The sequence below is a fragment of the Microtus oregoni genome, unplaced genomic scaffold, assembly GCF_018167655.1.
Source record: "Microtus oregoni isolate MIOR12 unplaced genomic scaffold, Mior012 000017F_ref0000208, whole genome shotgun sequence".
Taxonomy (NCBI): Eukaryota; Metazoa; Chordata; class Mammalia; order Rodentia; family Cricetidae; genus Microtus; species Microtus oregoni.
In genome coordinates this window covers 4,969,357-4,994,135 of record NW_024543076.1, presented here as the reverse complement: position 1 = coordinate 4,994,135, position 24,779 = coordinate 4,969,357, and the positions used below count along the sequence as shown (strand labels likewise).

Below are 24,779 nucleotides of genomic sequence, written 5' to 3'. Positions count from 1 at the left end.
TGATGAGACCTGCTACTTCCGAGATCAACTTGGCCAAAGGTGATATTTCGCCCTTTGAGCTGCTGCAGGTTTTTACTGAAGATATCAGAGAAAGCAGCCGCGGTTGGGAATAGAGTAGAAGTACCCTAGAGGTCTCCTCTGCAATGGGCCCGAGGAAGAGCCTTGCCCAACTTCACAGGGTGGAGCTTGAGAGCCAGCCTGGGACTGAGGTAAACACTCCTGGCAGAAGTTTAGCACTTACCAGAAGGAGCTGGGAGGAAGGGACTGAAGGACCCCTGAGGGTCCAGGACACAGGGCTGGGGCTTTGGGGAGCATCTCTGATACATTAGAGATCCCAGTCAGCTTGAGATGACAGGGATGCTTTGGGAGAATATGAGCCTCATTTGTGATCACTGGGGGCTGGAAGTTTCAGAGTCAGTAATGAGATTGTTGAAGACACACATTTCAATCACCGTCTGAGTCCCCAGCCAGGTAGGAATGGCCTGAGCTCTGTGGCAGGGACAATGAGAGAACAAGGAGACTGACAGCCATTGAGAGTGTTGATCTGGGAGCCCAGAGCCTGGCCTGTGTGATGATGTCAAGTGGCTATCTTCTGCTTCCCATTGACCCGACACTGACACCCAGCACTCTGGCCTCCTAGACCCAGCAGGAGAAGCAAGGGCCTCCTTGAATGGTGGACTTCAGGTGGCCCTCATCAGGCTCCAGCCATCCCGACTGATGTTCACAGGTCTTGGGGTGACTCACTGACAGCCTCTGACCCTTCACTATGGAGGACACTGCAGGCTGAAGTCACAGAGCGTGGGAGTTGTGTGGGTCCGAACCCTACACCTTTAATCTCTGTAGAAGGCCAGAGGAGGGCCCTCCCTCTGCCTGGAGATCTTGACCTCTTATCCCTAAAGCGAGTCAGTCCCACAACTCCTCAGCCTCCACCCACTCTTCCTGCAGGGCCTCCCCTCAAACAGCCTTCTGGCCTTGCTCTGGGTTGAGAAGCTAGTCCAAACAGGCCTCTCCCACATTCCCTGGCTGCTCTCCAGCCTGCGGGAACCGAGAGAACCTTAACTTCAGGGACTGTGAGGGCCGAGCAGAGGCTGCTAAAGGGAACCACCGAGTGAAGGGGGATCCTCTGGCTTCCAGATGTTAGGCCTTCTGGGGAACACAACCGTCGTGAGCTGGATCACAGGCATTGTGCTGGCTCTCTTAATGCTGGTTATGCTGTTGGCCGTCTGTCTTTTCCACAGATCACGGGAGCATGACGTGGAGAGAAACCGAGTCCGGCAAACCCGGCCTCGACTCTTCCATGGCCGGCGCCTGGGTCTCCTGGGAGTCTCTCACCATCACCGTGGCCATGTGTCTGGGGTGACCAGTGCAGGCTTTCATCACCACCACCAGCACCTCCACCGCCAGCATCACCGTTCTCCTCATCGTCTCCACCATCACCATGCTCGCGGAGCCCGCCACTGAGGCCAATGGATGGTACCTACCTGGCCCTGCCCTCCACCCAGCATGGAAATGAGTGGGCTCTGTTGTCTCCATAGAAGAGGCTGTGTCTTTGGGTTATACGGGGGGGGGGGGCTGAGTTTGGCTTGGATTTCATTTGTATATGAGCCCTTCTTGAACTGTGCAACAGAGACCTGAGAACCACTGCAGGGCTTGGGCTTGGAGCAGGGCTGGCTGGACACCCTACCTTGTGACTACAATCCCTGGTGACCCCAGAAGTAACAAGAGTGTCTGGTAGAAGCAGTGCCCCAGTGGATATGAAGTGCTCGTCTGAGTGGGAAGGCCCTGGGATGTCCTTCAAGGGGCAGAATGTGTGCGACAGCCTGGCCCGTACATTGTTCATCCAAACGTTCAGTGTTGCTTGGCTATAAGAAATAAAAGCCACCAGAAAGCATGTGTTTATTTATTTATTTGTTTGTTTGTTTAGTGAAATGGTTCTTAATTGTAGCACACTGGGAGGAGGGAGCCGCTAGGGCCGTGTGACAGAGCCCTGGGAACTCTTCTGGGATGAGAAGCAGGGCCTGGGAGCTGCCCGTAGCATGGGGAGAAGTAGGTGGTCCCTGCCTAAGGTACAAGGAAATGTTCCGTGTGGACATCCAGGGCTTTGGAGAAAGGACAGCTGAGATCACACAGACTGGTCTCCTGAGCACTCAGTGCACCTTCCAGCCTGGTTCAGGGCAGGCGCCACCCCCTGGCGGCACTGGTTCAGTGTTTCTTTGGGGACTGTGTAGGGATTCTGCTCCTGACCTTGAGTTTCCAGCCAACTGGTTAGCGGATTCACAGCAGCGTCTGATAGGAGGGAACAGAGTTATTTAAATCACTTGGAGTGCTGGGTGGCCTTAAGAGAATGCTTGCCTGGCCTGGACCTCAGTTTCCCCTTCCTTAAAATGACAAGGATAGTGGAGACTTCTACCAAAGTCAATAGGCACACAAGGTTGAGTCCATGAAGGAGAAGGAGATCTCATCCCAGGCTAAGCCTGGGAACGAGGGAGAAGCAGGCCAAGGCTCATGGGGAAGGGAGCTGGCCAGACAGTCAGTGACTCACTGGAATAGAATGTCCCTTTTCCTTGCCTTTCCCAGTGGACTCCCTTTGAGGACTGGAGGAGGAACAACCAGCGAGGAAGCAGGAGGTAAATGACAATGACAGCCACACTAAATTTCTGTGATGGGAAAGTAGATGAGAAGTCTGACGGATTGACAGCCATCTGTCAGCTCCGCGAGTAGCCCAGCCCAGCCCCAACTCCTGCCTCTCTCTCCTGCATTCTGCCTGATGTGGACCTGCCCACTTCCGTAGCTTCCCACAGACTATGCCTTTAGTCAAGATGGGAAAGAGGGAGAGGTTTAGGTAGAAGGTAACAGACTGGACAAGTGTCCTGTATTCCTGATGAATACCAGGCTCTTCTCCCGGACTCAAAGAACCGGCAAAAGAGAAGCAAGATAAACCATGAACCTCGCAACGACCTCTGGGGTTCATCTCCCAACCCCTTGAGGGGTTGCTGAGGGTTCAGAAACCTCCATGTGTGTGGTCCTGTTTACATCTCTCAATTCTGGTTGCCCCAATTAAGACGAATATTGTCAAGTGACTTTGTGTACCCGGAGGATGAGCCCAGATTGTCGGAGCATCTCAGAAAGGGGCTGGGCTAGAACAGGACCATGCATTGTTGGCTCTCCTCTGTACTGAGCAGTTTGCCTACACTGTTACTAAAGTTCTCTTGGACCGGGGAGAAACTGGACAAGTTCCTGACTGTATGACCTTGGGCCCAGATCAGTCCCTTCTGGGCGGTGCTGGGGGCCTCGGGGCCTGATCAGGCACATGGTGGTCAGGTGGTGGCTCTGAATGGTCCCTGTGAAGAGCTAGCTGGAGTACAGGAAAGGAACCCATGCTCTGTCTTTTGGTTCATCCTTATCCTCACTAACTGGCAACAGACCTGGCCAGGCTACATACTCTGTGGCTATACCTGTGCCAATGGAGGTGCCAATCACGGCTCAGGGCTGTGGGACCAGTGTTTATGAGACCGGCCCGGTAGTGTCCAGTTTCTGGAAGGCTCCATTTTCCATAATATGGGCAAAGGGCAGGCCGATAACACCCATTCCTTGCTGGATGTGGTACAGTCTCAGGAGGCACCCTGTTTGAGTGGGCTGGGCTCCCTCCTGACACCTCTTCAGGGTCAGTTAAGGAATGATCCCACAAGCGCATGCGCAGTGGGGCGGGCTGAGTGCTCTAGCTGAGGAGGTGGCGGCTATGGGTCACAGGCCTTCAATCACAATTGGAGGAAGGGATACAGGAAGTACTCACAGCTGCACAGACACCCCCGCGCCAAGCTCCAGGCAGCACCAACAAAAACCACAGCAGGCTTGGGGGAAGACAGTCTATGGCCACCTGGGTGGTCGCCAGACAAAGAGTCTGGCACACAAGGTACAGTCAGAGTTGGCACGCCTCTGAGCCAGGGTAAGTCTTCACCGCACCCAGTGTGCTGTGGGCCAGAATTGTGGGCCCTGGGTGGCAGTAAAGAGGGGGCCCCATGAGGTTGTATAGAAAAGTGAAAGGGTCCCACGATGCCGTCACTAAAGAGGCTGGAGGAGGTCCTTCCCTGTCCACGCCACACTTTCCAACCCTGCCCACTCCACAAAGTGGAGCCAAGTACAGCCTGCTCTCTCTCCCATCTCCCCCACTGGAGGGCCCGGGCGTCCATAATGACCTGTGTGTGCTGCCTCCCCTCCCCTCCACTATGCTCAGGACAGGCGTGTATCCTTCTCCACACCAGCCTCTCGGTCCAGGTCCAGGGGCTGGAAGGGCCGCAGAGAGGCCAATTGGAAGGCTGGCCCTGGGACCTTCCCCCACTGGAACCAAGATCCTCCTGGATCCACCAAGGGGGAGGCCTTTGTTTCTCTCAGTTTATACAGTAGCTGCTTTGTTTGTTTGTTTGTTTGTTTTAATTTAATCAGTCACTCTTGAAGTCCTGAGGCCTTGCTAATGGGCCAGGGCTGGCCTGGCATCTCTCTCAGCATCTTCTGCTCCTTCTTCCTTCCCTTGCCCCCTCCACGTCCAGGGAATCACGGCTTACATCTTCCCTGATGGTGTTTCAAGAAGCCGCTAGTTGGGTTGACCACATCCATCTCTTGGAGGTCAGACCCGCGGTTGAAAACTAGACAAAAGATCGTCTGGTTCCAGCAGAAGGGTTCGTGGCCTAGGATGGCACAGTCCAAGGCCTCAGACCAGTGTCTTAGAAGCCGGAGGAGCGACGGGGCACCCAGCATAGAGCCCCTGTGAGTTTCTACGGGACCCTGAGGCTCAGAGACCACCCACATAAGACAAGTGCCACTCAGAAACCATGGAGACGGCAGTGATCGGAATGGTGGCAGTGCTCTTTGCTGTCACCGTGGCCATCACCTGCGTCCTCTGCTACTTCAGCTACGACTCGAAGACCCAAGACCCAGAGAGAGGGCCCAGGAGCAGCTTCACCGTGGCCACTTTTCACCGGGAAGCCTCGCTCGTCACAGGGCGTGGTCTCCAAGCCCGGCCCCTGCCGAGAGCCCAGAACTTCTGGACTGTCGTGTGAGGCTGGCGGCCCCTAAGCAGTCGGTCGTTCCGCTAGTGGGTCAGGCCCGCCTACCCCTTCAGCAAGCGTTGTCTGGTGTCTCGCTCCTCCCAGGCCTCCATATTTGTCTTTCTATGTTCCATAAACTTCTTGCATTTTTCCCTTTCTGTTGGCTCTGCCCTGTGTCCTGGGTAAACTGGGATCAGGTGTGAGTTACCTCTAAGCTGGGCCCTACTCATCACAATGGGGCTGAGGAGCCTGAGGAGGTGTGGACAGACACTGTGTGGCATTCTATGGTGGGGCGGCTCCAGCCAGCTATGGAACCTCACTCCAGGTTAGTTTAGCACCCAGTCTGCAGGATGCTTGAGACAAAGTCTACTTGCCACCCAAGGAACCAGCGCCCCCAAGTGGACATTTGGGTGAACTACTTCTTGTTTGTTTGTATTTTTGGATGCCCTGTGCCGCCCAACCCTGAGACTTGCTCCTTAATCAGCCCTGAAATTCTGACACCAGAGAGCTGTTTTCTGGGAACAAGTGACTTATTTTATAATTGCAAATGTATATCCTTTTATGGGTCTTTCCAAATCTGCTTTGGAAAACCACAAAAGGAAGCAGAATAGAAAAAGAGCCACAGAAAGCACAAGGTGTTTGTTTCATTACCAGGAAGGCCACCGAGAAGACTTTAAACACGTTTTGAACAAGACTTGCTTTATTGCTATAGTCCAACAGACCGCGTCTATTCTTAGCAGACGTGAGCGATTTGCGTCACTTAGGAATGATAGAAACATCGTGAACTGAAAGATAATTCCAAAAAAGTTAAATGTTGCTACGTTTCAGCACAGGGAAAGAAGTTGCTGGGTTTTTTTTTTTTAACCACAAATAAAAGGACATTTGTTTCTTATTAATAGAAAAATCTGCTCTCTCTATGATCACGAAATAGATCCCATCTCCTATTTAAAGACTAGGATCTGAAGAGTGGGAAGCCATGGGCCTCCTGGATCGTGTATCTGCACCTAGCCCTCAATAGGGGACTCTCTCAAGACTTTGTCGAAGGGGACCAGATTGAACAAGGGGGCTCTGGGATGTAGGGGTGTCCAGACGTGGCTGCCATAGGAAGGATTGAGAACGACAGGCTTGGGTCTGGAGAGATGTGGAGGTGGAGAGGGCGAAGAAGGGGTGGAGGAAGGGAGCCAGGCTGCTAGATGGGGTGGGGGTGGGGTGAATCTGGGAGGTCACAGGAGCTCTTGGAAACGTGTCCTTGTCACTCTGAATGCCAAGTCCCGGACTAGGGCTTTTATAGATAGGCCAGAAAGACGGCAGGGGATCCTGGGGACTAAGCAAGGGGACTCCCTGGAGGCTGAGGGTCAGTGTGGTATTGAGACGTGTGCTAGCGATGGGTGAGGTGGAAAGGTGGAAGCGGGCCTGGGTAGAGGAAGAAGTCAAGCTGAGTCAGCCTTAGCTCCCTCTGAGGGACTGCTCGCCAGTGGTCTGGCTTCACCCGGGCACAGCTCTGCCCCAGGCGGGCTCAACAGACCTTTCTTGAAGGTCCACAGGTTCTCTGCAGAGTCCTCTCCCCAGGGACACCTAGACTACTTGGAGGTGGGGTCCCCAGATGCAATGAAGCACATGAACACAGGAGCCTGTGTCAGGGAGCGAGGGGGACCCTTCCCAAGTGGCTTTTGGTTATGGTGTTTGATCGCAGCAATAGATACCCTAGCTATGACACGATCCATCTCTCACCCAATCACATGCCGAGTCCTTTTTCTTCAATAACCTGTGTGTTTTATTCATTCATTCCTTTACCCTTCATTGAGTGCTGACAGAACTCTGTGTGCTCAGAGAAGGTGGGAGTCAGGCAGACCGAGTCTCCACACTAACTGAGTGGGAACAACAAGCTTTGGGTACCCGTGGATGGCAGTGGGGATCCCAGGGAAATTCGAGAGGAGGAGGTCCCTGAGCTGGACTGGAGGGGAGAAGAGACCAGTGAGCAGATCCAGGAAGGTGCTGGGAACCTGCAGGGCAGAGAAACAACAGCTTGGCCTGGCCCGAAGGAGGTGAGACTGGACACCAGTCACCTCCTAAAGGAGGTATATTTCCAGGCAATCAATGCTAAGCATACTACTGAGGCAGCCTTGCTTGTTCGGGCTAGGTGTAGGGTCCAGGCGTGAATGGGGGCAGGGCCGCCTGCTGCTGTTGCGGTGGGGAGGGGGCTCTCGAGGGGGCCAGGCTCTCAGAGGACTGTGGAGGTCGGTCTGAGGGCAGGGAGATGGTGTCCAGAAAAGGAAGAGGACTTCGAAAAGGGATGGTTGTCCTCCCTGGGGCGAGCTGACAAAGGAAAGGGCTGAGGGGTACAGCTAGGGTGGGACAGGAAGGCGGGGAGGATACAGAATCTAGGGAGTGGGGTTGCCAGTCTTAGTGAATGAAAACATTATACTTACAGATAAGCTGGAGATTCACGTAGATGGTAAGTAATTTCTAGTATAAATGTATTTCATGAGATATTTGGAATGCACACTGAAACCTCTATTGGCTATGTAAGGTTAAGTGTTAGGTTAGGGGCATTCTATCTGGTAACCCCATGGGGACAGGATGAGTCTGAGAGGCTGGGGCACTGACTAAAGACAGCAGGAGGCTGTCAGAAGAGACTAGAGAGAGGTCCCTGAATCTTGCCACATAAGGGTTGACAATGGCATTGGTGAGTGAACGGCCATTTTTTAGGCTGTGATGTGTGCATGGTTTGTGTATGTGCATGTGTATAGATGGTGTGTTGCATGTGTCTGATGTGTGGCATGTATATGGTTCATAATATGTGGTATGTGTAATGTGTACAGTACCTGTGTAGTACATGTGGTGTCTTAGTTAGGGCTTCCATTGCTGTGATGAAACACCATGACCAAAGCAACTTGGGAGGAAAGGGTCTGTTTGGCTTACACTTCCACATCACAGTTCATCATCAAAGGAAGTCAGGACAGGAACTCAAACAGGGCAGGAAGCTGGAGGCAGGAGCTGCTGCAGACGCCATGGAGGGTGCTGCTTACTGGCTTGCTCCTCATGGCTTGCTCAGTCTGCTTTCTTATAGAACCCAGGACCACCAGCCCAGGGATGGCCCCACCCACAGTGGGCTGACTCCTCCTACATCAATCACTAATCTCAAAAAAAGCCCTCCACGCTTGTCTACAGCTTGATTTTATGGAGGCATTTTCTCAACTGTGGTTCGTTTCTCTCAGCTTTCTCTAGCTTGTGTCATGTTGACATAAAATTAGCTAACATGACATGTGATGTGTGGTATGTGATACTGAGGGGTAGTATGTTTTTGAGTGTATGTGGTGTGTGTATACAGAGTATATTTCGTATATGTAGTATGAGTGTGTGTATTGTGTGTGTCTGGTGTGTTTGGTGTGTGTGCAGTTTGACTGTGGGTGGTGCGGTGTTTGTGTGCTGTGTTGGCTGTGTCTGGTATGTGTGATATTCGAATGGTGCATGAGGGCTGTGGTGTGCCATGTTTCCCACTGCAGCCTGTTGTGTAAGCAGGAGAGGCCCAGCAACAGCCAGCAGGGAGCCCTCTTACTGCCAAAGGCTGTCTTCTACCCACTGTCCCCAAGAGAGGAAGGTAGCAGTATAAGGACAAGACGGAATGGCCCTGGAATACCAGCAAAGTGGGGAATGGTTTGCTGGCGGTGGTGAGGGAGGGCAGCAGCTGCTCCAGGCCAGCCTAGGAATCTGGGCCAGAGCCACCCTGGCACCCGGCCCTCCCAGTTCCAAATCTGGTACATTTTCCACTTGCTCTGGAGCTACGGCCAGTTTCCACAGAGCCTCCCACTGCGACAGGCACCATGTTCTCACCATATATTGTCAGTGCCCAGGGCAGCCCATGACCTCCATCGCACAGACGGGGGTACCCAGCTGCTGTGTGTGAGTGCTTCAGGCCAGTAGAAACTCCTCCGGAGCAAGGCTGGGCTGCTTATAACGTGTGTGTCACCTCAGCAGGATCCCGTTCACATCTTCAGGAGTTACGGAAGCTGGGGGACCAGGCTCTTCAGGCTTACCTAAGCAAATCTTACTGACACCCATCCCTGGTTGCATGTCTGCTTTGAAGATAAGGCCTTTGCCACCTGCAATCTCTCTTGGCAGTTCCTGAGCCGAGGGCATCCCTTGAGGGACCTCCCCGACCCCCTGATGAGGTCTGGGACCCTGGAAGAACAGATCTCAGTCCACTAGAGTGTGAAGCTCCTGGTCAGATTAACTGCATCTTGCATCTGCAGGTCCAGTTTTCCCTCCTGCCTTGGGGGCTTCCTGGTCAGCTCCAGCCCTAGATGAGCGAGTGGCAGGACGAATGAGCTGTGTGGGTCCTGGGCCTCTACCATAATGTGCTGGGGTGCAGGAATGAGAAGCCCACCTAGCTTATTGCAAGATGAAAGATGGAGATCCTAGTCCGTAGCTGTAGGAGACAGGGGGAAGGGCACCCCCACTGTGGCCTCTCTCCACAGTCCCTGGCTCTGAAACCTGGCGGGTTTCTCTGTGGGACTTGCTGCATTCTGGAATCAAGAGGCCTTGAAATAACATGTTTTCCGGAAAAGTACCTTCCTTAGAGGAAACCACTTGTTCCAAGGAATAGAAAAGGGTCATTGTGTCTTGCCAGGTCCCCATTCCTGAGGTCATGACACTTGAAAAGGCGGGCACAGTGGGAGACATAGAGGCCTACGGCCCTCCCCACACTCCCACCCAGATGCCCCCATTCAGCACATCTGCAGTTAGAAGCACCACAAATGCTAACAGGAGGGGCTAAGGGGCACATCCTAGCAGCCATAACCATCCACAGCAGGCAGCCTTCAAAACAATAAGGCCAACCTACACTCTGGAGACGAGATCATTCATCAGAAGTGAGGCAGACTGCAGTAAAACCTGACTTTCGGTAGAGCACATTTCTCTATATAAATGATGCGGAGAACCCTAGGCCCTGGTGAATGACTGTCTGGGTAAGTGAGGCCATGTGTTTCATCTCAAGCAGCTCCCCAAAGGCCCAGGTGGTAGAAGCTCGCTCCTCAGGGCAGCGCTCTTGGGTCCCCGAGGACCTGTTTTTGAAAGGCCTCATGGGATCTGGGCCTTTCTTTATCCCCTGTTACACCTCCTGACGGTGAGGTGGGTGGTTTTGTTCCATCATGATGTGAGGCCTCAAGACAACACAGGCCTAAAAGCAACAGTGTTGACAGCTCTTGGAGGACTGGAGTCTTCAAACCTGGGAGCCTTCTTTTTGAGACTGGGACTCACTCTATGGCCCAGGTTGGGTCTTTAACTCTTGATTCTTTACCTCGGCCTCCTGAGTTCGGGATTACAGGCACAACAACACACACAGCTCTGAGGAGGTTTGGGAAGAAATGCTAATCACTTAACCTTGAAGTAACAAGGCTATCTTGGCCACCTGGGAGGATCCCACACAAACAAAATGTGTTCTTTGGTACTGAAGAGGGAGGCTCAAGAGTTGGGTTAGCACGATGAGATGAGAGAAGGCTACAAGGGGATACGAGTTAAAGCGTGGCAGTTTCTAGAAGCTGATGGAAATGGTAACCAGCCACTCACTCCTGTGGAGCCTCCAGCCAGGAATGTAGCCTGCCACACCCTTTGTAGTGGAAGTGTTTGCTTGCTGTTAAATCTTAAAAGTTGGGGTTTTTTTTGGTTTGTTTGTTTTTGTACTTAGATTATTTTCCAGAAGCCATTTAAGCATCGTAGATAAGATAGGGAATGCCACTTACAAATGTTTACTCTCATTTGGTTTTACTCAAGTGGCAGGAACTTAAACAAAAATATTTGGTAGTTTGTATGGCTTCAAATGTAGAACTTTTTTCTCATGAAAGATAGGTTTTTTTAAAAAAAATAAAAATGATGTTTGTTTTAGAACTAATTTTATATTTATTATTTGGGATGGAGTCTTGCTGGCTGTGATCTCGCTGCAACCCTTCTGTCTCTGCACTGCAGGTAACGGTGTGGTGGTCATGCCCTGGGCACTGGGAGTGTGCGCATTTAACATCCCAGCAGTATCCTATGGAAACAGAATCCATGAGTACAAACAAGTAAATCCAAAGGTGTTCTTGGAGTATAGTTCTAATTGCAAAATACTGTAAAGATCCGAGTGTCCATCAGAAAGGAAATACAGGAGCAAATGATGGCACAGCTACAAAGTGGGATAATAAAGACACGAGCTGCTGGCCACAATAAATACAGCCACGGTGTCAGAAAAGACAAAAAGGGCACCAGTCAGGTGCGGGAGCACTGCCTGTCATCCCAGGACGTGAGGCAGGAAGATTAGGAACCCAAGATCATCCAGCTGCATTAGTGAATTTGAGACCAGTCTCAAAAGCAAACCCAGAAGCCAAGCAACAGCAACAACAGAGACTGAAAAACAGAAATGAAAAATCCGCCTCCATAAACAGTAAAAACAAAGCCTCCTAACTGAGGAGATAGCTCGGCGGTTAAGAGTGCTTCCTGCACCTGAGCTCTTGAGAGAACGCCAGTTCGGTTCCCAGCACCCAGATGGCAGCTCACAACCGTCTGTAACTCCAGGATCCATGCAGTCCTCTGACTGCCTCTGACTGCACACACATGGTACATATACATACACTCAGGCACACACACTTTACACATCAATATTTTAAGACACTTCCTAACTTACACATTATGTTCGTGCTTGTGTAAATCTGTAATAAAAGCTCAGAAAGGTGTGGTGGCGGCAGGCGGCAGGTTTGGACGGAGGAAACTGTAGGGACCAGCCATGAGCAGGCTCAACAGAGACCACCCAGGCACCACCCAGGAACAGACTATCCAAGGGCAACAGAAACTTCTACTTTGGTACCTTTTGAATGCCTGACCTTATTTGGACAAGCTTGTGTAGCTTTTTATCATGTGCCATAATTCTAAATTAATTAATTAATAATTAATTAATTTTAAGAGATGATCTCTCTCTACTTATCTTTGGCTGTCCTGGAACTCACTGTGTAGAGCAGGATGGCCTTGAACTCACATCACAGCACGCTCTCTCCCTGGATGCTGGGAAATGAGAAAGAGGTCAATGTCCTGATATTCTCTTCAAAGACATATCCCCAGTGACCTCACCTCCTTCGGTGAAGCTCCCTGCCTTCCAAGAGATCCACTACCTTGCGACGGCACTGGTAAGCAAGCCCATAACACGTGCACTTTCCATGTGCACGTGTCAGATCCAGGTTACAGCACAAATGCCTCTTCCCAACAGGACGTTATGTGGCCACAGTGATGAGCTGTGGAACAGGGACTGGATGTCTTGCACGAGCCAGCTTTCCAGGTCTTCCATTTGTGCAAAGTCATCCTCCCACCTACACCCCGTGCCGTTTCCTTAGCCCCTCCACAGCCTACATCTAGTATTTGTACTATCAACAACTTACAGGGGAGGAAACAGACCCGGAGACTCCAAAGTCCCTGCCCCCAGAGATGCTCAGCAAATTGTTGCAAAGTCGAGGTCAGAACTATATCTTTATTTTCTGTGTCTTTCAGATGGAGGCTCGTTTCTGTTGCTTTCACTCCTTAAAGAAAGGTCCCCCAAAACACAGGAGCAAAGAAAAGCAAAACTCTAGCTCCCCTCTTTTCTACTGCATTTTCCAGGCGGGGCTTTTTGTTTTGGAAAAAGATCTGCTGCTTTAAAAGACACAGGGCTCAGGAGAATGTTTCCAGATTCAGAGCTGAGCTGGGCAGGGTGGGGCGTGCCAGCAATCCCAACTCTTGGGACCCTGGCCGGAGAAGTAGCAATTTAAGATTGACCCGAGTTAAGTGAGACCCTGTCTCAAAAAACAAAACAGGCCAACTGTGCGTGTACAACTTTAATCTCGGTACTCAGAAGGCAGAGGCAGGAAGATCTCTTTGAGTTCCAGGCCAGCCGTGGCTACATAATGAGACCCTGTCTCAAAAACAACAACAATAACACCACACACAAGTTCAAGAAAAATAAAATGTTAGAGGCTACCCTGGACTACATGAGACTATCTCAAAATCAGGGGAACAGGGGAGGGGGTTTACATAAGATAGATGCCAATTTTAAAAGTTCACTTAAAGTTGGGCGGTGGTGGCACACACTTTTAATCTAGCACTTGGGGGGCAGAGGCAGGTAGATCTCTGAGTTTGAGACCAGCCTGGTCTACAAGAGCTAGTTCCAGGACAACTAGGACTGTACCACAGAGAAACCCTGTCTCAAAAAGAAAAAAAGAAAAAAAGTTCACTTAAAAATGGAGAAAGATCAGGAGGCAGAGGCAGGTGGATCTCTGTGTACTCAAAGCCAACCTGGTCTGCAGAGCAAGTTCCAGAACAGCCAGGGCTGCACAGAGAGACCCTGTCTCAAAAACAGACAGACAAACAAACAAAAACAAAAAAGGGAGAGATCTCACAAACTTTTAATATTTAAAAATAACAATAAACCTTAAAACACAGTTCTTCGGCCTGGCCTGGGTCTGTGGATTATGGCAAGTATCCATGAGGTGGAAGTCTCTATGTTTTTAATTGTGTCCTGACCCTCACATTAGGCACCATATTAGGGACTTGCTGCTTCATAGGAGCTCATTTCCTGCTGCTGTTTTCTTGACTTCACTATGTAACCCAGGTTGGCCTGGAATTCCTGATCATCTTGACTCATCCGTCTTGACTTTCTGTGTGCTAAGATTATATGCCTGCACCATCACGCCTGACTTCTATTTCCTTTAAAATAATGTGTGCCTGTGTGTGTGTGTGTGTGTGTGTGTGTGTGTGCCACAGAACACGTGTGGAGGTCAGAGAACAACGTTTGGGAGTTGAAGCTCTTCTACTGTGGGCGCCCGGGTTTGATTGAACACAGGTTGCCGTGATTGGCAGCAAATGCTCAGACGGGCTGGGTCACCTCATGACCCTTGTTTTCTTTTTAAATGACCAAAATAGTTTTGTCCACTTTCCCTAGTCTTGATTTTGCTTCTGAAATCAGTATGACTTACACGTTCAGATTTTAGAGGCATTGCTGACCCACGGTGGAGTGTTCTAAAACTAGCCCCAGTCTCTTTCCAGGTTTCTCCGGCAGCTTCTCAGAGATCCGCAGTGAATATTCAGACCCCTGGGAATGCACTGATCACCACTGGGAAGTTCCCACGTGGTGTTAGTATTCAGAGCACCAACCAGCTTAACAAAGTCACTGTCCAAAAGGTCAATTTAAGATTTTTTTTTTCTTTCAAAATTTTGTTCATTTTCAGACAGCCTTCAAAAGGCCCATGTGTGTCTTATGTGTATAAACTTACTAAATTAACTTTATTTTTTTTATTTTTTTTGGTTTTTCGAGACAGGGTTTCTCTGTGGTTTTGGAGCCTGTCTTGGAACTAGCTCTTGTAGACCAGGCTGGTCTCAAACTCGCTGGAGAGATGGCTCAGTGGTTAAGAGCGTTGCCTGCTCTTCCAAAGGTCCTGAGTTCAATTCCCAGCAACCACATGGTGGCTCACAACCATCTGTAAAGAGGTCTGGCACCCTCTTCTGGCCTTCAGGCATACAGACAGAATATTGTATACATAATAAATAAATAAATATTTTTTAAAAAAATACCTTTATTTTTAGGGATGGCATAAGCTAAAAGCTACCGCGCCACGAGAACAGGCCTAGAAGCCTCAGTTCTGACTTTTACTCTTATATCTGCTTTCTTTAACCCCATCTACAAAGCCAATCTCCTCTGCTCGGAAGCTGGGCCTCCCAACTACTCAGGAGGCAGAAGCAGGAGGATTGCCTGGGCTACAGTGTGAGGGTCAGCAGGAGCAATTTCATGATTTTTTTTTCTCAAAATAAAAAGCAAAGATGCTCAGTGCTAGAAAGCTCGCCTGCTGTGCAGAGGTCCCGGGTATAGGTCCCACTACTAAAAAAGAGCCTGTCGTAGTATTGTCTTTTGCTTAGTTTTAAAAATGCCTTCTAACATGGTGTATTCGAGACCTGTGACCAGTAAAGGACCTTGGTAAGGTCTAGATGCAGGAATGTGGCAGGGGTGGGTGAGTGGGGCAGGGACCATGTCTTCAGGCAAGAATCTTTTTAAAAAAAAATAGTTTATTTTTAATTGATTTTAAATTTGTGTTGGTACCGACTCTGGCGATGCTCAGGAGCCGTCCTAGAGATGGGATTCTGGGAGACAGGAGACTTCACTCATTGAAAAGTTTAGCAGAGTTTAGGTGACTTCTTCACGATGCCTCTGTAGTTGGGAGAGGATTTATGCGAAGTATGTGCAGAGTGGGTGCTTCAGCTGAGCAGCATCTAAAGGCCAGTCTGCAGAGCCCATAGATGCTCCAGGTCTAGTTCCCAAATAAGGAATGCAAAAATAAAGTGTGTGTGTGCGCGCGTGTGCGTGTGTGTGCATGTGTGTGTGTGTGTGCGCGTGTGTGTGTGTGTATTTAGAAACTATATGTGATATGTTAAATATTCCCAATGCAAACTGCATCTCTCTTACCTTGAGGGCATAATATAATCTCCTATTTTGTTCTGTAGTAGGTGGTATCTTGGGAAAATCATACAAATTGTCATTTAAAAAAACTAACTCTGCTGTGAAAATCTGTTAACCACTGACAACGGCAATAAAATGATGCTCTGGCCATCCCTCAATTAGCTTTCTAAGGCGCTGTAGTTTATGAATGCGGCCACTAGAGGCCACTATTGTGTACAGTAGTGCAATTTAGAGACTAGACTAGATCTAAGAGGTTTTTTTATTTTCATTTATTTTTTACTTTTATTTTATTTTGAGACAGAGTTTCTCTGTGTAGCCCTGGTCATCCTGGAACTAGCTATTGTAGACCAGGCTGGCCTCGAATTCACAGAGATCTGCCTGCCTCTGCCTCCCCAGTGCTGGGATTAAAGGCGTGCACCACTGTCTGACTTCGAGGTTATTATTTTAAACATAACCAAAATATTGTTATCACATCCCAGAACATTTAATTATGATTTCTTAGTACAATCAACTCTCAAAACAGTGCCCAAATTTCTACATATTTTTTCGTGCTTGGTTCGATTGCATTTTCTTACGGACCACTCGAAGCTTGCAAAGATCTGGTAGTGGTGGCGGGGACCTGGTTCTAAACCAAGAGAAATGGGATTTGAGGTGATCAGAAAAGCTTTCTGGATGTGAATGAATCTTTGACATGCTGTCTGTTCATGCCATTTGCTTACTGTTTGCTAGAGGCTGCCGGGAGAAGTAGGAACAAGCTGAGGAAGGAGGACTGTGGAGCAGCCCAGCTGCAAGCCTTGCGCCTGGCTTGAGAGGATTCGATTCGCTTGTGCTGGCAGTTCCGGGCTCTGCTTCTTCCTCCCCTAGGAACAAGTAGTAGCTTAATTTCAAGCCGGCTCAGAAGGTCCAATCTTGAGTGCAAAAGGAAAGGCTTCTGAATAAAACAGAAGGAAACAGGAAATGAGTGAGAGCCACTGGATGGAGGACGCTAAGACAGGTGCAAGGCTGTGGACGGGGCTGGTGAGATGGCTCCGCGGTTAGGAGGGCGAGCTGCTTTCCCAGAGTTCAGTTTTTGGTACTCTGGTTCTGCAGCTCACAACCACCTGTAACTCCATCACTCCAACCCCCAGGGATGCAGCTCCTCTTCTGCCTGCCCCGCCCCATAGGCGTGAGCTCATAGGAATAAAAATATCTTTCAAATAAACGGAGAAAGGTTAGAAAGCCAACATGAAAGAAGAGATTCGAGGCACTCCAGGGTACAGATTTTGTCTCTTGTTATTGTTGTTACTTTATATAAATTAGAGCGTCAAACACAGGTTACCCAGCATTTTAAGGATTAATCATTTACCTCAAAACCATATTAATGAAGACATCTTCATTATTCTTATTCGGTGCAGCTGGCACCCCTACCTTCAATGCTTGGGATTGAGGTCACATTGAGGGTTTCTGGCCCCGGAGTTTCCTTCACTGGAGATAGTTTAAGCCTTTTTATTTATGTAGGTCACTTAATTTGTATGCCCAATGAAACCCGTTACTTCGTAAGATAACTTAAAAAATTACTTTAGAAAATATTTAATTCAAAGTTTGAGGTGTGTGCTATAGAACGGTAAAGTTACCCAGTGAAATATAATGATTTCTCTCACATTTGCTCAAGGGCCCACAGCTAGCTTCACCTCAACCTCCAACAAGGCTTTTCTTTTCGGTATGGACAGGCTCGGCTCCACGCTCAGGCACTCCTATTTAGCTTCAGCAAAAGCAAATATTTAGATTTTAAAAGTAAACATTTGATCCAGAGTCTGCTAGATGAGAAAGCTAACCAACTAAAGCTGCCCTGTTAGTTAGTGCCCCCAAGGCCAAGTCTGAGTCAGTTGTCTCTTGACCTGGAACACACTTTTCTTTTTGGCTTTTCACAATCATATTTATAATTATTGAAATAAGGGGATTTTTAAAAACTAGCCTCTTTCATCTACATTCCCACAGAAAGCTATTGAAAGCACAAGTTTCTGCTCAGTTGTTTTTTCCTTTGCTTTAGAGAAAAAAAAAAAAAAAAGGAGCCAGGACTCCCGCCCCACCCAAGGCTGGGTAACAGTCAATCATTGTGATTCCTGGCGCAGACACAGGCATTCATACCTAGGAAAACGCTTTGCGATGAATGGGATCTTGGTCTCTACTAAAAACAAAAAATGGCTAAAAAGAGACTCAATTTATTTTCAAGTTCTATGGCTAAATTCCTTTAATTCCTAACTGGTGAAAATACTGGCCAGCTGCTGGGTTTTACTTGGGGTCAGGGAGACTTCTCTGGCTACACCTAGAGGCGCTGTGGAGCACTGTTTCAGACTCAGATGGGGTAAATATTGGCCCCCAAGTACAATGTCCAAGGGGACGCAGATGAGAGGACTGAGCACAACAGTGAAGGAAGCCAACAACTAATGGAGAGATGGCTCAGCGGTCAGGAGCACTGTCTGCCTTTCAGGACGGGGTTTGATTCCCAGCACCCACATGCAGGCTCACAACCATCAGTAACTCCAGTCTGACACCCTCTTCTGCCTCTGAGAGCAAGCGCCAGGCACATAAGTGGTGCACAGGCATACATGTAGACAACACGTATGCACACACATACACATCAAATAAGAATAACTAAGTAGAATCATTTGAAAAGTTGGTGTTTCAAAAGTTATTTCCCCAGATAATCAAACTCACAGGTCCTGTGGAAGAATGGCAGTCCCCGTAGCTGCTGAGCCATCTCTCCAGTCCCAGCATTTATTTTTAGAAGAAAAAGTCAACTCCTGGTGTTCCAGATATATTTTCTGATAAATTTTCAGGTGGTTAAAAGAACGCTTTTAAGATTATGGGTTGTTTGTGTCAGTATTTGAGGGTACAACCTGAAGTGGGGAGAGGACAAAACTTCAAATAGGGAGCTGAGGAAAGTGTCAGATGGGGGAACGCGAATCAAATAATCTCCCACTATCACCAAATAGGGTATACTAAGGTTTTTCTTTATTAAAAGGGAAACTCGCAGATCACAATGATAAAATAGGAATGGGTCCGACATCCAGGTGTGATGTGCAGGTGCTCCCATGGGCCTTTTGGTACCCAAAAGTCATGCCCCACCTGGTCCAGCCTCTCAAAGGCCATTGACTGAAGGAGGTTCATCATCACCTCCCCCTTTTGTCTAAATAAGAGAGTTCCAAACCCAATATAAAACTATATGCAATAAGAACAGATATCAGGTATAAAAATTAGAATTACAACCAGTATAAACAATATTAAGCAAGAAATATATGCTAAGTGTTTCAATAATCATTCTATCCTAAGGAGTCTAAGTGTTAGAAATGGCTTGGCTGGATCATAAGAGGACAGTAACTATGACTATCTAATCTTCAACTCCATCAAAGGCCTGAGAAGAGAGATAATATTACTTGAGTAGGCAGGAAGTGCAATCAAGCAGCTTCCAAAATGTACAGTAGATGACAGAGACAACTGGCTGCTGGGGCAATCCCCCAAAGTCTCATTTGCAATGTTGGAGCAGCCAACTTTGACAGACCATTTTCAGAGGCAGGAAGATTTTCAAAACCATCTTACCCTGTCTTGGCAAGGTTTGGCAGTCTTTTTGCTTGTATCCTGCTTGTCTTGTCTGGACAACATGCATTTTGTCAGTGGTCAATGCAGGGGGCAGTTCCTTGCCCAAAGGCCAGTTTTGCCAAGAAGAAAACAAGCTCCAGGTGGAATGTCTTTGATGCTCAACACTCTCTCAGGAATAGATCGGTGCTGCCAGGAGCAATCTTGTCTCACATCAACAGAATCCTAAGTTATTTAAATACCATGTGCCTGTCAAAGGCCATTGGCTGAAGGAGGTGCCCATCATTAAATAACTGCCCCAAGCCCATCATGGACAATGTGACTCAGTTTCACTCTGCAGGACGATGCTAACCCCAAACCATACCTTTTCAAATAAAGGTACTTCATTGCGGTGGCGGGGCCTTTACGTGAAGAAAAAAATCTACTCTTTTAAAAGCTTTTAGGAATGTGTTTGTATGGGTGTTTTGTATGTATGTCTGTCTGTGGGCCACATGCCTGCCTGGTACCCAGAGAAGCCAGAAGAGGCCATCAGATCCTCTGGAACTAGAGCTTCGGATGGTTGTGAGCCACCATTGGGCGCTAGGAATGAGACCCAGGCCTTTGGAAGAGGCGCCAGAGCTCTTAACCACTGAGCCATCTCCACCCCCCCCTTTTTTTTTCTTAGACATGTTGCACTGTGTGGCCATGTCTGGCCTTCAAACTTTTGATGATCCTCCTGTTTTTGCCTCTCAAGTGCTGAGACTACAAGTATGCACTACTAAGTATATACTTTAAAAATCCACTCCCTCTGCCTCTGAGACAGGGCCTCCTGTTACAGGCTGGGTGAGAGCTACCGGTAACCTTGAGCTCCTGATCCTCATGCCTCTAGCTGAGACTGTTGGCACATGGCACCAGGTTTGGTTATTATGCACTGTTGGGGAGTGGACCCCACAGTTCTCTGCAGCCTAGGCAACCACTCTACCAACTGAGCTATACCACCTGCCCAAACTCATTTATTTTAATGGGGAAAGCTGTATGTTTTATTCTGACCCATGATGTCTCAATGACATGAGGAGAAAACTCCAGCAACGGAAGGATGAGAGTGCAGCTGTGTAGGGAAGAACGAGAAAGTCATCCGGACCTGTGTGTAAGGGTGACGTCCTCAAGTCTAACCTACTTACCAAAGAAATAAGGACTCAGTAATGGAGGGGTCTGAAGAAGGAACCTGAAGGACCTATTCTTTCAAAGAAATACTCTCCTATTTTTTTTATTAAATAGTATTTTTTATTGTTTTTATTGCACTATACATTTTTCTCCACTTCTCTCCCTTCCTCCCCTCTCCCATTCTACCCTCTCCCATGACCCCAATGCTCCCAATATCACGAGATCTTGTCTTTTTCTCCTTTCTATGTAGATCCCTCTTTGTCATCTAGGTTCTCTGGGGTTGTGGATAGTAGGCTGGTTTTTCTTTGCTTTATGTCTAAAAGTCACTTATGAGTGAGTACATGTTATGTTTGTCTTTCTGGGTCTGGGTTACCTCACTCAATATGATGTTTTCTAGATCCATCCATTTGCCTGCAAATTTCAATATATCATTAATTCTTACCAGTGAGTAGTGCTCCATTGTGTAAATGTACCACATTTTCTTTATCCATTCTTCAACCGAGGGGTGTCTAGGTAGTTTTCAAGTTCTGGCTATGACAATCAATACTGCTATAAACACAGTTAAGCACACATCCTCGTGGTATGAATGAGCATCCTTTAGGTATATACCCAAAAGTGGTATTGCTGGGTCCTGGCTCCGAAGAAGCAGTCTCCTTTATGGTGTTTTCTTCAACATTTTTTCCATATTTTAGGCCGTTAAGGTGATCTTGCGCTAAAAGAACAACTAATAAAATTGTACCACAGGAAATACTGTCTGGGACAAATATAAACTAAACATGTAAGTGTATCAAAGCATGTTTTAAGAAAAGGAACGCATGTGCAGAACCCATGGAGGTCTTCAGAAGACTCTATCAGTCTGTATATCTATCTGTCTGGCTTGGTGATTACGTCATCTGTCCGTGACAAGCATTTCCTATTCCTTCCACAGGACAGTCTCCATCTAGACTATGGAGTGCCAAAAAGTAAGCTAATACATATGCTTTTGTCTGAAATAGAAAGTCAAATATTACTTCTTGTAGGATGTGTCATTGGGTTAAAACATTGTTATGATGGCCGGGGTCAGGGTGGGATGGGGGTGCTGCTGAGTGGACAGCAGAAGAAGCTTCCAGAGCCGGAACCGTGGGAGTTCTTCACTGGACTGCTGGATGCCGGGAAGTGTGTAGCTGGTGAGGGCTGAGCAAGAGACAGCTCAAATTCTTTCTCCAGGATCTCGAGCGCACTCAAGTGTGGTCAAGCCGGGAGGCTGCGAACCAACCTCTGCCACACACAGCCTTTCTGCCAGGGCCCTCACACCTCCTACCTCTCTGTTTTCTTTTGGCCAGACCTGGCTTGTGTGAGGCCTGTAAACTTTAGTGTTTCTGGGAAGCAGCGGTGGGAGCTCCCAAACACTTGGTGACTTAAAGAGACAGGACTTGGATTGCTTCTGCCAGCCTGGGCACACAGAGGTTTGTTTTGTTGACTTGGAATGCTTCAGCCAGCCTGGGCACACATAGGTTTGTTTTGTTGAAGAATTGAGTCTTGCTGGGTGGTGAAAGCTGCGCTGGGAGGAAGAATGGGGCAATTCATCAGCCCCTGCTCACACTGCCTCTCCCATTTTGTTCTGAAATCTCTTGAGAGAAGGATTTGTTCTTCGGCAGGGAGGCCCTAGCAGAGCAAGCACTCCCAGCGCTGAGAGGTGTGGGCTGAGGCAGAGCTGGTTCCAGTCCCATTTCCTTTTCTAAACACATTAGGTCTTTTTCATCATCCGACCTCCACAGAAAGGAAACCACAGTCGCTCTGACCCGGCATTCCCCTGGGAAGGCGTCACATGGCGCTTTCTCTTCTTCACCGTGCGCAGATGTTCAGCTCGTGATTTTATCCCAGAGACATTTTGTGCTGACTTCAGGCTCGTTGGGTGCTCTTTAGAAGCCTTTTTCTTGGGGGTTTGCTTTCTGTCTGCTCTTCTGTCTTGCTGTTGCGTTTCCTGTACTGGGGTTAGCTGTCACCCTGAGGTGGGACAGGTCCTGCAGGCTGCACAGTAGAACTGAGATGTGACCCACTAACCAATCCGAGCCCTTTAGTACCAGCATAAGCTAGTGAAACAAGCCTGCGTATTCCTTGGGACATGGAGTTCCCAGCTCCTCCTTGAAGACAGGGAAGCCTCACCCCCAAAGTCCTGCCAACAAATCTGACACTGTGGGGTGGCCCAAACCTGGCCCTCAATGGCAAGATGGCTCCTTCTGACTCCCAGATCCCACGTTATTGTTTAATTTTATTGACCTCAGTCTGTTTCCTTAAGATTTATTTTTAAGGGGGGCTGGAGAGATGGCTCAGAGGTTAAGAGCACTGACTGCTCTTCCAGAGGTGCTGAGTTCAATTCCCAGCATCCACATGGTGGCTCACAGCCATCTATAATGAGATCTGGTGCCCTCTTCTGGCATGCAAGCATACATGGAAGGAATGTTGTATACATAATAAATAAATAATTCTTAAAAAAAGATTTATTTTTAAGTGTGTGTGTGTGTGTGCGCGCACGCGTGCGTGCACACAGCACACAACCTACAGATGTTAACTCAGAGGACTCTTTCAAGAGTTGGTTCTTTCTTTCCAACCTGGCATTAACTCAGTTGTCAGGCTTGGTGGCAAGCTTCTACCCACTGAGCCATCTTGCCAGTCCTCTATGGCTTTTAAAAATCCCGTTTTGAAAGCTTGGGGTGGGCGTAGGGATGCACACTCGTAATTCTAGCTCTTTAACGTAGAGGCAGGAGGACCACGACTTTAAAAGCAGCCTTGGCTACACAGAGAGATTAAGGCTACACTGAACAATACAGGATTCTGTCTTTAAAAACAGAACAAAACAATGGCCCGAGAAATAACATAGCAGTTAAGAACAAATGCTGCCCTTCCGAAGGATCCAAGTTCAAATCCCAACACACACTTCAGGTGACTTCAACCTTCTGTTTCAACTCCAAGGGCTCTGACGCCCTCTTTCTGCCTCCTCTGGCACTGTACTCAAATGGGCAACAGAGACACAAAAATATACACATAATTAAAAATAAAACATAAAAATTTCTCATTTTGGCTAATTTCCAGTTTTGACTAAGCATAAACAAATTAATATGTAAGTTATCAATATTAAATATTAATATTAAATATCGATATTAAAGTTATTCCTTGGTTTTGGTTTCAGTCTGTATTTCTTCCTAGTCTGTAATACAATGGTTTTTCTGGGCATGCCACCTGTCTTCAAACTGACCCTACTCGGGAGAGAAAGACTCTTTAGAGGCCTCAAATCCCAGCCCTCAAGGAGAGACTGGTGCTTTTGGCTTCCTGAGCCCTCCCTCTGTTTTGAAGAGGGTCTTTTTCTGTGTGTCTCTGAATGCATTTCCTCACCCACAATAAATGCCTTCGTTCAGCTGCTGATTCTGCCTATGGTGCTTGAGATCTCTCTACTGCTACGTGCTGTGCTCAGATTCTGTAAGTGGCAGAGAAAGCAAACCCAACCAGGACCCCTAGACCATGTCATTTCAAGACCCCCAGACTGTGTCATTTCAAGACCCCTAGACTGTGTCATTTCAAGACCCCTAGACTGTGTCATTTCAAGATCCTGAGACCGTGTCATTTCAAGACCCCCAGACTGTGTCATTTCAAGACCCCTAGACTGGGTCATTTCAAGACCCCCAGACTGTGTCATTTCAAGACCCCTTGGACTGTGTCAGTTGATATTTTCAGATCATTGTTATTATAATGAATCTTATCTACTTTTTTGAGCATTAACTACAATTCCTAACTTTTTTAAAACTAGAAGCATTCACAAAAAATTATCAATTATTTTATTAGCATGATTTAAAATTCAAAAGTTTTAATCTTTTAAAATAACTTTGGGAAGTCTATTGAGATGATTTTCTCTCTCTTTGCATAGGAGTGTAGGGAATTATGTCAGTATATGACTTAAAATTGTTTTATCTTTACACTGAAAATAAATAGAGGGTTGGGAGTTGGCTCAGTGTTTGCTCTGCAAGCGTGAGGATCTAAGTTGAGCCTCCAGCATCCATGTAACAAGCTGGGCAAGGCTGCGCATGCCTGTGACTCTAGCATTGAGGGGTTGAGACGGGAAGGTCCTGGAAGCTCCCTGGCCAGCCAGCCTAGCCAACTGTGACTGTAGCGCTAAGGGGCTGAGACAGGAAAGTCCTGGAAGCTCACTGGCCAGCCAGCCTAGCCCAAAAGGTCAACTTCAGGTTCAGTGAGAGATGCTATCCCGAGGCGATGCAGTAGATGGCCAATGTCCTGGTCCTAGATTCTGCATACACACACTGCATGTGCTTTCAACACACACACGCACACACACACACACACACACACACACACACACAAAGTGTTATTACTCTTTTAATGTGTTGCTGAATTCTATTACACCTATGTGTGACATCTGTTAATGTGGTGGCTCTCGAGGCCTTTCCTTCTTGTCCCGTTTTTATCAAGTTTGATGCCAGTGCTATGCTGGGCTGGTTAAAGGAATTTGGAAGAAATTTGTGTGTGTGTGTGTGTGTGTGTGTGTGTGTGTGTGTGTGTTCCCAAATAATTTGAAT

General features: G+C 48.1%; 2 protein-coding genes and 1 long non-coding RNA gene across 3 annotated transcripts; 2 read left to right on the top strand and 1 right to left on the bottom strand.

The window, feature by feature from the left end:
* Positions 1-969: 969 nt before the first annotated feature.
* Hrct1 (histidine rich carboxyl terminus 1) lies at positions 970-1,877 on the top strand. Its single transcript, XM_041667476.1, has one exon. The coding sequence runs from the start codon at positions 1,135-1,137 to the stop codon at positions 1,459-1,461; it is 327 nt and encodes a 108-aa protein (XP_041523410.1). The 5' UTR covers positions 970-1,134; the 3' UTR covers positions 1,462-1,877.
* A 1,964-nt stretch (positions 1,878-3,841) lies between these two features.
* Spaar (small regulatory polypeptide of amino acid response) lies at positions 3,842-5,889 on the top strand. Its single transcript, XM_041667850.1, has 2 exons — positions 3,842-3,946; positions 4,548-5,889. The coding sequence occupies exon 2, from the start codon at positions 4,830-4,832 to the stop codon at positions 5,055-5,057; it is 228 nt and encodes a 75-aa protein (XP_041523784.1). The 5' UTR covers positions 3,842-3,946; positions 4,548-4,829; the 3' UTR covers positions 5,058-5,889.
* A 5,120-nt stretch (positions 5,890-11,009) lies between these two features.
* On the bottom strand, positions 11,010-16,242 carry LOC121458277. Its single transcript, XR_005975830.1, has 3 exons — positions 16,212-16,242; positions 12,023-12,077; positions 11,010-11,073 (listed from the first exon to the last, which is right to left on the bottom strand). It is a non-coding gene; the product is annotated as an uncharacterized LOC121458277 (long non-coding RNA).
* Positions 16,243-24,779: the final 8,537 nt, after the last annotated feature.

Bases quoted from the DNA above. Each gene is read 5' to 3' on its own strand.
- Hrct1 (XM_041667476.1), top strand. From the start codon at position 1,135: ATGTTAGGCCTTCTGGGGAACACAACCGTCGTGAGCTGGATCACAGGC.
- Spaar (XM_041667850.1), top strand. From the start codon at position 4,830: ATGGAGACGGCAGTGATCGGAATGGTGGCAGTGCTCTTTGCTGTCACC.